Here is a 13532-nt window from a genome sequence, read left to right on the forward strand (position 1 = left end):
TCCCAACACATTGTGCACGGAAAAGCACGCCAATAATTTACCCTATCCTTTAGCTGCCTTTGTCCTCCATAAGACTCTCTAGCCCATGTCTCTAAGCACTTGTATGATCCAGTCCTACATCATACCCCATGGTAAAGCAGGAGCACAGGGTCCAGAAGCACTTTGGTTTACCTAGTTATAGGGGGTGTCTAGTATTTCATTTCCAGCAATTTCATCGTTTTGCTAATAGGGCTGACTTAATGCACAGAGACCACGCGAGAAGCTCAGGGGTCTTGGGACAACTGTGCAGCTTTCATACAGTTCCATACACTGAATGCCAGCTGCCTACTATGCACGCCGAAATGCAGAGGAAAACACTGTCATACAACCATCTACCACCTACTTTTCTAGAGCGACTGTTGAGTACTCTATAGTGTTAGCAGTACAGAGTAATTCATTAGCAGATCAAAAGAAAGGGAAGAGTATCAAGGGACCCCTGGGTTACAAATTTGCATGGCCCAATCCCTGTTTAGTCTCTGAAGCATTCTTCTTTACAAAGTCCCATTACATGTTTTTACGCTGTAGTTTAAAACAATTCAGTTTTCTCCAATCTTTTCAAGAGACTGTGTCTCCAATTGAGAGCCATCCCTTTAGGATTTCAAATAATATGTACTGTAGGGAATCTGGACAGTGGTTTGACACCATTTGAATGAACAGTTTAGAAACAGGGCAGGATAGAAGCACAGGCTATGCTGGTGAGGTGCTTGCAACTACAATAATCCAAGAGCTCTGTTTTGCTCATTGCAGTGAGGAGCATCCAAGAAGGCTTTTACATGGACTCGAGTGCAATTGGGAGCTACAGCCTCATACCAGAGGTGGCCTTGGACTGAGTAGGCTTCTTTGCAGTATTTATCTTCAGCTTTTCTTCTCTGGGCATGGTAGAAAATCATTGTCCCTTCACCCTGGTCTACCAGAATTCAGTTTGCAGCTGAATTCACTCTGTCCCAATTTCCATTGCCAATGAAAATTTACTCCAAGGATTCACATAAATCCTAGCTGGATTTGATCCAACCTATAGGCAGATCCCTCTTCCAATATTTTGTTCGAGAAAACATCTGTACCAAAAGGTGATGAGTAGTTCCCAAGCACAATTATTTCCCCTTCTTTAGTTTATGCTTAATGATAGATTTTACTCAGGCTGCAATGCTGTTGTAGCTGCAAAGGTCCAGGAACTCTGTGAGAAACAAGGTTTGTTGGCATTATCTTTTATTGTGCCTATTATATAGTTGGGAGAGATGCTAAACAAGCTTTCAGGCATAGAGTGGGCATGCTATGTCTGATGCCTGGGTTTCGCTTAGGTTTTTTAAAGATGTTTATCTCTCTCTCTTTTTTTTTTTTTTGGTAATAGTTTTCTTTGTGTTAGTAACTATGCCTTCTGAAAAGTGAAGGACTAAATAAAGTGAAGTGTAGCAATGTCAATAGAAAATGCTGCAAAAATAAAATCAGTCTGGGGAGCAGGCAATTTGGTTTATTCCAGAATGTGGATTAATTCTCATGGTCCCAAACAAAATGATGTCAGTATTCATGGATGAGCCTGCTTTTCTACAGCTCCTGCTCATGACTTGATTACTCCCACTACAGAACCACTGCAGCATCTGTCTGATCAACCTGACCCAGGTGATCCTAGAACAGTATTAATCCCTTGCAGACTTTGGGTAAAAAGGGATGTGTTATAATAAAGTGTATGCATTAGCTCTCTAACTTAATACTGAGTCTCAAGACTACAATTTCCAAAGCAGCACAGTAGGGTCAATCAATTTTTAGGGAGCAAAAGGCTGGGTTGTAGACAGAGACTGTTTAAGAATGGGAGAGGATTCTTCCACCCTAGTCAATGGTCCCTGGGCTCAGACAAGGATAAAGTCTGGGTAAGCCTGGATGCGGAAGCTGCTTTATTGTTTTAAACTTATTCTCTGCTTTTGTTGCACAAGCTCTGAAGAAGCTGAACCACATGAACCTGCTGCCAGTGATAGGCTTACAAAGGGATATTTCTTTCAGGTGCCCAAACATAGTTGAGCCTCTCGTGTTTACAGAATCGGGAAAAGAGGGCTGCAACCCAGACAGTCAACATGAGAATAGAAAGCCCAGCAGGAGAGAGTTGAAAGCAATGATGTCTTCCACCAACAACCATCCACGAGAAGGATGGGAAGGGAGTTCAAAGTGCATTTTGCCTTGTAACTGTGACGCTAATTTTTTTTCATTGCATAGCTTCAGCGCAATAGCTAGGTGGGAACACGCATCAAGGTGCCAGCTGGAGGCTTCTTTCTGTCCTCAGGTAGGACTTAGCCCACAGTCTTAGTTACAGGTTTACTATAGGGATAAATGCTGGAAAATGAGCAGTCCCGTAACGTCCGAACATGTACATTGGCAAAAGGCCAGTTAATTATGGCATGGTAGAAACTTCCTCCACTGAAAAAACAAGGATCCCATTTCTGGCGAAAGTTTTACAAAATATCTTTTCAGGATTAAATAAAAGGGAACTTTCAACAGCTCCATTAACAAGGTGGAAAGTGGGCCTGACTGAACAGCAGCAGTGAGAGCCTCGCACTTACCTTGTGACCAATGAGTCCCGGCAATCCAGGCAGGCCTCGGTCACCCTAGAAGGGCCACAGCCAGAAGAGGTATTAGTCAGCACCATGCTGAAGAAGGAGGACCTTCAACACCTCAAAACAGAAGCACGCCCGCCAACAAAAGCAGCATTGCCCTGTCACCAAGCCAAAACTCCCAGGGGCCGCGTGTCACTCTCTCAGCTCCGTGGGGTTAAATGCTTTCAGGGAGTTTCTGAGAGGGACCACCTGGGTTTTTTTATTCATAAATTAGGTCACCAAGGTCTATATTTTCAAGCACCCACTAAGTGGGGATGCCCAATGTGATGCAGCCATCAGTTCCCTCATGTGCATCTGCAGGCTTTCCTGCATGAGGAACTTGGGACTCTGCCTACAGGGGCGGTGCAAAGATAGAAAGTACAAAATCGGATTCCGAGTGGGATCCAGAAGTGGCATCATACCACAAAGTGAATTCGCTAGTGTTTGCTTTTCCAGAGGAGAGGTGGGGGATGTGGGGCTGGGAATATACAACTATAATGAAGAATGCATGGGGGTGTCAGGAGTAAGACAGCTTGCTGCAGGTGCCATTGGTGGCAGCCAAGCGAAGGGCAGTCTGTCCTCTGTGATTTTATGTGATTGAATAATACAAGCTGCCTCTGACTGGGCCATTTCTACTGAGTCCACAGAATGAGTAGCCCTCGTTGGGTGCGGACGGTGGCAAGAGGACTTACCCGGTCTCCATCTTTACCCTTGCCAGGTAAGCCAGGTACTCCAGCAGGGCCAGGCTCACCAGCAGGCCCAGGTCCTCCTGCTTTTCCATCTCTCCCTGGATCACCCTGTAGAAGAAATTACAACAGGTGTCAAGCATGAGCAAAGGACCATTTCTGGATCACATCTCTCCCAGGAATAAAAATATCAGAAGCCCTTGGAGATTTTACAGACTTATTGCTTTGTAGTGCCACTGCAAGCCCTGCTTTGTTGTGCTGCAAAATGTGATAAATTATCTTACCTTTTAAGACTGGGTATTTTCCTCTTAAAAGAAAGTATATACCCTAAATTTGCTGGGGGGAAAGGTTGGATGGTATGATGAAACGAGGCCTCTGGTAGGACACTGCCAGGGAGGGATCTTCAATCCTAGACCACGCTTGCCATCCCCAGCTTAATGATACACTAGAAGGTCCATCTATTTGGGGGCAGGGGCTGAAAACTGGGTTGCAAGTGGCTTGAGGCATCTCATTCTTGCTCCACTGATAAGGTGGAAAGTGCTTTGACAGAAGGAGTAGGTATAGTCCACGTTTCAATGTTTATACCTTCCTTGATCATATGTGAGCTCATAATTACTAGCATCTTGGGACCATAAGTAAAGGTCAGGGCTCTATGACTGCAAGCAATGCATAAGAAGAGAGCACTGGCCAGAGGCAGCTTACTGTCTTTGGTGTCATGACATAACATGTAGGCGAGACAACCAAATGGAGGCAAATCGGGTGGGTGGGTGGTGTAACTTCCCCCTACCCCATACTCTTGACAGAATCCTTCCTACAACACACGACTGAGACGAAATCACCTCCATCTGCTAATGATCCAAGTCAATGACATCACTGCACCTAAAGTCACTATGACACAGTTCAAACACGGGTGAGCAGGTAACGTCCTACATCTTGTATTATGCAGGCGGTGAGAGGATACGCTCTAATGGTCCCTTATGTCCTTAAATAACACATATTCATTAATCCAGATGAGACTGTTTCTGTCCCACATCATAAAAAAGCCTAGGCAGATGCATTCACATACCAAAGAGGAAGAAAGCTTACCTTTTCACCCTTTTGCCCATCCTTTCCTGGTGGACCCACATCTCCAGGTACACCCTAATGAAAAAAAAAAAGATGATTAGTTAAAAAACTCCTTTCACAGAAGTTTAGGGCTGGAAGGGACCTCGTGAGATCATCAAGTTCAGCCCCCCTGCTCTGGGCAGGAAAGACAACTGGGGTCAAATAACTCCTGCAAGGTGTGCATCCAGTCTCCTTTTGAAGATCGCCAAGGTAGGTGCCTGCACCGCCCTCACTGGGACTCTATCCCAGAGTCTGGTCACACAAACCATGAAGTTTTTCCTTATATCCAGTCAGAAACCTTGGTCTAGGAGTTTATGGCCATTGCTTCTGATTCTCCCCTGGGTGGTCTCTGATTGTAAATGAAGTGGAATAGGAGGAGATGTACTATACTGTGTCTCATGGAGAGTTTTAGCAATTCTACACATCTCAGCAGAGAGAGCCTGTAATCCTGGGAACAATGGACTAGAAGAGCTGTGCATCGCCTACCTAAGAGAAAGTTACTTTACCCATGCAACACTGAACTGCAAATCCAAAGGAAAAATAAAGCTAATCCTAGATTTGTGAGCTATTTCCTCCACCACTAATCAAAGTACATTTTTCCCCATTGTAAAATTCTCCTGGTACTTCTTAGCTGTGTTCAAAACAACCCAGAAGTCATCACTTTTGATATCAGAGAAAGCAGAAGTCCAGCTAGAAATCACATACTTGTATTATTTCACTAATACCCTATACTCCCACTCTGTGGAATAGGAACGTGCATAGCACAAATCTGGCTTTAGCTTAATATTCATTTCATTCCCCACATTTCAGTTTTCCTTCCTTTTATTTACAGGCAGATGGGACAATGTTGATCATCTCTACTTCTTTGCAGACATAAAGGTGATTTTCCTCCAAGCCAAAACTATTACATTCATTTCTTCCATGTTCAAACTAGGACCAAGTTTGCAGGATACATCTTTCATGTGATGCCTTTTTTTTTTTTTTTTTTAAAGGAAGCTACGAAATGATCCAAACCCACCAATAGCAACTGGGGAGTTGCCCAAATTCATCATGCACAGTGCAATTGTATGGGTTTTTATCCCTGCATCAGTAAGTGCTATATCTTGCTAGGTTAGCTCTTTTCAGGACTTGTGGCTACATGTGGAAGATGGTATTACTTCCAGCTTCCTTTTGGCCAAGTATACAATGTAGCTTTCCTACATAGCACAATTTAATTAGAAAAGGCGTAAGTAGCTAGTAGAGTTGGTCTGTGATTATTTGACTTGCTTGATTAGCGAAGGCAATATCACACAGGCTTCCTCTTGGTTTGGCTTGTTTAAAAAACTCCCCTGCACTCCGAAGTCTAAGCTCTTTTGCTTTTATGAAGGTATAAATCCAGAGAAAGAACATTGGTTACTTGTAAAATTACTCCAGATTTACCCAGCTGGAACAGTGCAGACTACAAGGAAAAAATTAATATGCAAAAAATGAAAGGCTCACTCCTGCAACGTGGAGCTGGTGAGCACTTACTTGTACAAGTAGCCCCACTGCATTGACTTCAAGGGCTCTGCTCATATGAGCGTTACAGAACTCAACTTTGGGGGATTATAGGTATTCTAATAAAAATAGGAGGTGAGTGAGAGCCTGTCGGCTTGCACTGGTCCTCCCTTCAGTAAAACAGGCAATATGGGAACGAGGAGCAGCAAACCACAAAGAAGAAAGAAAGGAAGAGATGTCATTTTTCATTTGGGAGAGCTGGCAGTAAATCAGGCAGTGAGAAGCAAGGTGGGAACACACATCAAAAGCTCCATCCATCCTTGTTGCTAGAGCGGTGGCGAGAATTAGCTCCCTGAATGCACCAAGCTCCTCCAGGTGCATTGAGCCTTTCAAAGGCAGAACAAAAGGTTGCAATGAAATACCACATGCACAAACAAGCATAGTGCCCCCCTTGGGAATGGAAACCCAGTGAGGGGAATACAGAGGGGCTCAGATGGGGAAACAAATCCAGCAATGACTACTTACCACATTTCCTGGCAAGCCGCGTGGGCCTGGGGGGCCTTCAGCACCAGGAGCACCCTGGTTTAAGAAGAATCAAATAAAACGCATACTATTTGTATTACTCTAGTAAATAGCACTTCCTGTTGAGATAGGGGCCCAGACTAAAGGGTAGATGCTGAACATTTTCTGCCCCAAATTGATTATGGGCCAAGCTAAGATGAAACAACATAATACTAATGTAGATATATAAGATATATACCTTGGGAATTTAAAAATTAGCCCTCACCCAGAAAAAGCCTAAATCTAAATCAGGTATTGTGAAGAAGTGTCCTCCTGGGGAGGGGAAGGGGTCTGTTCAGGACCACTCCAGACTTGCCTAGTCTCTGGGAGCATCTCCGAAGCCAACCTGGGCATGGTTTCTGGAGCAGAAGGGAGACCAGGGCCTTCCTGCTCTGAGACCCTGGCATTTCCCTCTCTCACCTTCCCTGGTTCTCTGTGGCCCCAACTCATGGAGTGATCATCCAGGTCTGCTCCCAGGAGAGGGACTTCACCTCCTATTGGGGAGCCTGAGTGCAACCCAAAGTCCCAAGCAGCAAAGCAAACTGTTCCTTTGGTAAGGGCATTTAGTGGTTCAAAGGCCACCCAGTCCGAGGTCCTCTGCCCATCTCCAGCAGGTTAAGCAGTTCCTCTGTCCCCATTCCAGTTTGCCCAGCCCTGAGCAATGCCAAAGATACTCAGTTGTTCCCTTCCCTCAGTTGTCTCCCCAGGTCTCCCAAGCTGATCTCCTACCCCGAGCTCCTGCAAGGAGCATTCTTGTAACGCGGTGATTTTAGGTGGCTTCTTAGCCCCTGGATTGGCTCCACATTAATACCTTTAAGTGGCTTAAAGTGCTCATTATTCATCTTGAAGTTACGCCACCCCAGGGCAGGATTATCTTTAATCTTCATGACCTTCCTCCTGTTCCATTTAAGGCATCTATACATGTGCTCAATGCCTGCTCTGACACATGCTAATTAGCACCAATCAATCGAGTCTGTTGACGCCTGCTAATTAGCATGCTCCAGCAGCCTTGGCATTGTATGTATTAAGCATCCCTATGCTTTAAAATGCTGGTGGGGCGGGGGGTAGCACTTTACCTAAAACTCGTTCAACGAGTTTTAGTTGAAGGGTCCCTGCCACCATTTTGCAGCGCAGGGTGTTCAGTACAGGAGATGCCATGGGTGCTGTAATTAGAGCAAATCCCGAGAGCCACTTTAATTAAAGTCCCCTGGCCCTTCCATCCCAAAGCAGGCATAAAGACACCCTAAGGTGTGGCCACTCCTCACAGCTATTCCACCCAAGTTGAAGTCTTCCAGTATCCCACGATGCAGTGGCTCCTCCCCAGCCAGGGCGAGGTGGGGTGCAGTGGGGCTGAGCGCGGCACCACTCCCTCACCGCTGCCACTGGGTAGTGAGCGCCCCAGCCCGGGATTGCCTCCTGCTGCCACCGGACCTGCTCGCTGCTCTCGGCTCAGGAGCAATGAGCCAGTCCTGCCCCTAGCTCCTACTCGGGCCCCTGCTCACCAAGCCTGTCATGGCGAGTCACCGCTGTGCAGGTGAAGGACAGTCAGAGAAGGGTTTTTGCCTTAAGGTCTGACTGCTTCACCAAGCTGCTCACACTAAGCTGATTAACCTTTGTGCGGTTCACAGCGTAAGGTGTAACAAGGCATTTGGTTCACACTCCCCTCCCCAGTGTTATGTTCATCTTTCCGCAGCCTCCTGGCTACGGGCCATCTCGCCACTGTTGATATGTCCACGATGATATTAAGACTCTGTGGATGCTACGGGTCTGTAGTGCTCAACTTATCTGATCCCAGAGAAGGGGAAGGGAGCAGGGAAGCATTCATTGCTGCATCTCTAGTATCTGGACCAGACCCAGGGGGAGCTCCATGGGCCATGGGTTGAGCACCACAGCTACAGATCCATCTTGTCTCGTCTTGCACATCCCAGTCATAGGCAGCCCTGGCACTTAGCAGGGACTCAGTTAACCCAGTCTGAAATACCTGCTAGGGATAGCTACTGAGAAAAGCCATGCACAGGGCACAGATTCAAACAGTCTGTTCCTGTGAGGAACAAAGAGCTGCAGGTGGGCTCCTCTCAGATAGAAACAGCTCCCCAGGACTGTATTCCTCTCTCCCAGGGACTATTTCAAGTATCCCTTCCCATACTGGATGCCCACCTTGACCCATTCCTGAATGAGTGCTTTGTGGTAGTTTTTGTAATGACAATTCTCCTTTTCAGAGGCAAACATGGGACTGATCAGCAAGGAGGAGAAGCTGACAGCCAACCTAGATCGAAACTCGTTCTGGCTCTCGACGAGAGGCACGCTCACCATGCCAGAGGGCAGCCTGTGCCTTAGCGATACGGGCATGCATTATCGAGCACGTTGTGTGTCCAGCATCTCGTGCCCAGAAAAAGAAACGTGATTTTTCGTTTGAGGAACCTGCTACTTAGACAGGAGGCTCGCAATTCAGACCCGCATGCGTCAAACTGATTAGGGCATCGATCCATCTGCTGCTGCCAAGTAGCTTTGCATTTCTGTTTGCCCAGAGCAGCAGCTCTCGCTCCAGTTGAAGATTACAAATGCAGGCTGGGCAGGATCAGCCTGAGATTACTAATCTGCAAGGCAGCAATTTCAGAACCCCTTTGGGGTGTATTTCCATCAGGGGAAACTGCACTAAGTGAAGCAATTACTCACAGTCTCGCCAGGAGTTCCAGTTTCTCCTCTAGCTCCTTTCTCTCCCTTCATGCCCTGAGCAAAAAAGAAAAAGGGAGGCCAAGTGATTAGAAAGGGGACAGAAGTGCCTGCAAGACAGAGAGACACAGTGTCCTCAAGCCACCTGAACATGCGCTTGGCTGCCAACTTAGCTAATCAATTCACAAAGGACTTTAATGGCTCAGGAAACTGCTTCCAGTTCTATAGCCAACCAGAAAATGACAGGTAAAAAACAAAGCTTCGTGACACAAGACAAAGGAGTAATGACTGATCCACTCAGAGCCTGTTACTCAAGGCCAGATGCTGGGACGTGAAGATATTCACATGGGTGTATTTCAGGTCTCGCGGTGCCATCCCCCTGCCTGCCCAGCACCAAAATCCAACTGGGCCCCTCTGCACAGGGGCAGTTTTGCCCCAGCTCTTGCAGAGGGCAACCAGATGAAGAATAGTTCAAAAGGGATAAGATTCAAGCAGGGAGGGAACACTCCCTGATGCACCATGGAAATGCCACTTGTGCCTTTTGTGAAGGGTTTAGAGGGCACAGAGGGCCTTTGTACAAAGGAGATTTTAACATGAGAGTGTGGACACCAAAGCTCTTGCTTTCTTTGTGAGGCAGAGACTACTACTGTCCTTAAATGCCTTTTCTTTTTTTCTTTTTTACGCTGAGCTTCAAGGGGCTCAAACCACATCCGTCTCCTGTACGAAGAATGGGCCCGGCAGAGACTGTAGGGCTACGAACTTCTCCCATGCTGCCCTGCAAGTATGCACGTCTATCAGAGAAAGTGGTGTGCCCCCTCCAGCCTACCCAGTCTGCCTGTGGCCCTTCAGCACAGGAGTTACGATCCTGGGCGGACGGTAACAGCAGGTTGTGTAGCCCACACAATGGTTTTCAGTAGGAACAGGACTCACAATATAACCTATTGCTTGTAAACTAAGGGGAACTCAGAGGGCAAAGGACTTAGCGTGGCTCTGAATGCTGTCCTGAAATATGTACCAATACCCTGTACCGGTACAAAGACCGGTACTCATGCTGCGGTATGAGGATATTCCTTTTGGTATATACGTGAGGATATTCATTTGGGTTTGTAACGTTCACTGGTTGGCCCGGTGGTGCAGCCCAACCCATCTTTGGCCTAGTGGTGTAGCAGCAAAGGAGGCTTGGGTTGGGAAATCCCTCAGAGCTTCTGCCAGTGTAGAAATAGCAGGTCCCTAAGATTCATCCAGAGCTCGGTTTTCTTCTCTTTTGCACAGGTGGGAGCCAGGGGCAACTAACTTCATAGAAGTCAACAGAAGGAAATGAAAAGGGGTGCCACAACATCCATGGGAAAGGAAGACATGCTCCCCGAGTCCCTCCCTCCTCTATCTGGCCCCTCCAGGGAGTTAAAGCCACACCAACCCTCTGCTTACCTGGAGTCCTGCAAGCCCCGGGAGCCCCTGCTCACCTGGAACACCCGCTGGTCCCTGCAGAGAAAAGGGCAGAAGGCAACAACTCAACAATTTTGCTGAGCCTGTAGGTCAGGGTCTGGACACATCTCAGGATAGCTGTGGGTATGACTGAGAAGACGCCCATCACCCTTGAGTGTTCCCCACCCCTAGTTCAGGGGGACGAATCTGAAAGGACGTCACTCAAAACAAAACAGATCAACAGAGCTCTTTCCAGACAGCCCTCCCTGTACTATGTACATAGCTTTTGCTATGCTATGCGTATAGGAGGAGCTCCTCATAGCAAGAGAAGATGCCACCCGGCCACCACACCCTCGTCTAGGAGGCCATCACAGCTCTAAGCCACCTCTGATGTGCTTACAGGTTCTCCGCCGATTCCTTGATCTCCTTTCTCTCCTTTTGGTCCGGGTTCTCCCTGAAGCAAAACAAGAAGAGGATGAAGAACAAAAAAGAAAAAATAGAGAAGCTGGATTTGAAGATGATTTGAGGCCAATTAAACACACGGTTAAGCATGATGGACTTTGGTCTAGGCTAAAAATGAATGAAAGAAAAAATGTCCTTCAGCTAAACTGCTGCCATTGCCACTCATGCTTGGTGTCTGGATTCCCAGGGAAAATAAAGGGATGAGGGATTATTACTGTCCCAGATGAGGGGGTATTTGGGATTGTTAGTGGCTGTAACTCAGTAAAATATTGCCTGTGGAAAAAAAGTCTCATTTTTCTAATTCTACATCCAAAATGTTTTCAATTAAAAGGATTGTTACTTTCCCTCTGAGCTTACACTGACATAATCTGATACTTTAAAAGCCGCACGTTGCATATTGTTTAATTTAGAGGATATAATATTCCCTGTCCTCTATATTACATGCCCAGATCGTCTGAAATGAGACGTCAAGAGTAAGCATGCTGCAGTCAGCGAACTACTGCAACCTGATGCAAGGTGGCAGGATGAACGGTTCCTCTTCTTACTCCACTTCAACGATGGGCACAGAGAGGAGGGCCCGTGGTATATCCAGTGTTGTGGTTTCTACAGGCCCTCTGGGTACCGAACTCCATTCACCTCATCTTGCATTCACGGCGTTTCCCCTCCTTTTCCCTGTTGCAACATCAGCGCTTTATTTCACGTGCTGCCGTCAGTGATTAATGGGATTCATTTAATCCTGTCCTTCCTCTTTATAGCACTTCAGTCCGTTCAAGAGGGTGGAACACTGCAAGATGAGAGTTCACCAACTTTCATTTGAATTGTCAAAAGTTTAGCAAGATGACCCCCGTCGTACTGCTGGGATAGACTTAAGCAAATAGCACACAGCTGTTGAGGAAGCGGCGCATCGTTGTGGGCCTGATCCTATCCCTATTGGCCCCAGTGGCACAAGGTAGGCCCTATGTGCATCCCCGCATTTATGTGTGTATGAGAACATACGCAAGAACAAGCAATATTCTTTTTTTTGTTGTTGTGCCATTTTATAAATGGCTCTATTACCCAGCCAAGGGTCACGAGTGCTGCATAACTTCTGTTACCAACCACGCACCAGCGTAATAACCCGTCAAAACAGAGTTCGAAAAGGCTGTTGCTTGACGTCGGCCCGTGCGAGCCGTGCGCTGCATCCGTTTTAACAGTGTGTTTTCAAAACTTCTTGTTCTGCTGACAAATAGTTGTTCAACTGAGCAAAGGAAAGAATCCGCAGCGAACGTTATTTGCACGGACTAATTCAATGAGGCCGAGTGCCTGGAGCAGCCGGCAGGTAAGGGCTCGCTCCTGTGAACTGACAGTCGCTGGTGCCACCTTGTGGCCCCGCCAGACAGGAGGCTGCAGCACAAACTAGTACAACAAGATTAACCGAATAATAATGCTGTGACAATTGGTATTTGGCAAAATTACATTTCAATCTTTTAAACCCTTCTGTGTGATGAGAGCACACAAGGCACAATTGCACACTACTGAAGTCAAGGCAAAGGATGCTTTTATTAACTAGGAAGTCAAACAGCTATTGCCATGGAAACCAAGACTGCGGGAGAAGATATTCAATCGTCTAAGGAAGCAGCTTATTTAATTCTCCATTTTCCTACTTTTTGCTTGTATTTTTATGTTAGACTGGAACCTATTGGCCCAATGGCCCGGCCTCCAAATTAACGACTTCACATGCCCACAAATGAGGATGAAAGGGGCGAGTGGTTCCTGAACCAATCTGCCAATGAGCCTGAATCCAGAAGTGTAGAGACAAGCCAAGGGGTCTCTCCAAATTTGATGAGCGTGGGCTCTCCATGGAGCCTGTCAGCCGTGTTAGGTCAGCTTTTGTCCACTGGCAACTAAACATAACCCACCCACTCACTGCAAACAGCAGTGGGATGGCAATGACTAACATCTGCTACCTGCCTCGACTTGACCTCAGAGCTTCCCTTACTGCCCCCCTTGAATTACTGCCTCCCACTGGGTTGGGGTTTTTTTTAACACTTCATTACCTTCTTCCCTGCTTACAAAGGGGAAATGCACATACTGGGTGCCAGAGTGGACCCTGCTACTCTGTGACTTGATAGAGGAGGGACAAAAAGTGAGAACTCGGACCACCTAACCTCCAGGCATGACCACAGTCGGGACTCTACTGACCCAGAGGGCAAGACAGCTGAGAAGGGGCAGGAGGAGACAGGGCATTAGCCTGGGTGCACACATGGGGGTTGGCTGCACCCTCAGCCAGGGAATTCCTATGCAGCCCCTTCTACAGGGGTGTACTGCTGCACAGCTCCCACTGCAGTGCTGAATATTAAGCGCACAACCAAAGCCTGCTTCGATTCATTGTAGGCCCAAACGCGGTTAAACCAGATCCACATCCGTGCAAATCTCAGTGATGACTGAGGCAGGTTTGAGGTCAAGTGTTTTAATTATGAAAATAACCAATGTATAAAGAAAGAAATGGAGTGCTGATGCCACTTTGGTCTAGTCTGGCCGTGTC

General features: G+C 46.9%; 1 protein-coding gene across 4 annotated transcripts in view; it reads right to left on the minus strand.

The window, feature by feature from the left end:
• COL22A1 (collagen type XXII alpha 1 chain) overlaps nt 1–13532 on the minus strand; it is a 316497-nt gene that overhangs the window by 48814 nt on the left and 254151 nt on the right. For all 4 annotated transcript variants that reach the window (XM_090040702.1, XM_090040701.1, XM_090040704.1 and 1 more), the window contains 7 exons: nt 10947–11000; nt 10550–10603; nt 9125–9178; nt 6413–6466; nt 4394–4447; nt 3314–3418; nt 2589–2633 (listed from right to left, as the gene is read on the minus strand). In XM_090040702.1, coding sequence (XP_089896828.1) covers nt 2589–2633; nt 3314–3418; nt 4394–4447; nt 6413–6466; nt 9125–9178; nt 10550–10603; nt 10947–11000 — 420 coding nt within the window. The remainder of the gene's footprint in view (nt 1–2588; nt 2634–3313; nt 3419–4393; nt 4448–6412; nt 6467–9124; nt 9179–10549; nt 10604–10946; nt 11001–13532) is intronic.

Source organism: Crocodylus siamensis, chromosome 3 (genome assembly GCF_052110815.1).
Source record: "Crocodylus siamensis isolate JL-2025a chromosome 3, ASM5211081v1, whole genome shotgun sequence".
In the NCBI taxonomy this organism is placed as follows: Eukaryota; Metazoa; Chordata; order Crocodylia; family Crocodylidae; genus Crocodylus; species Crocodylus siamensis.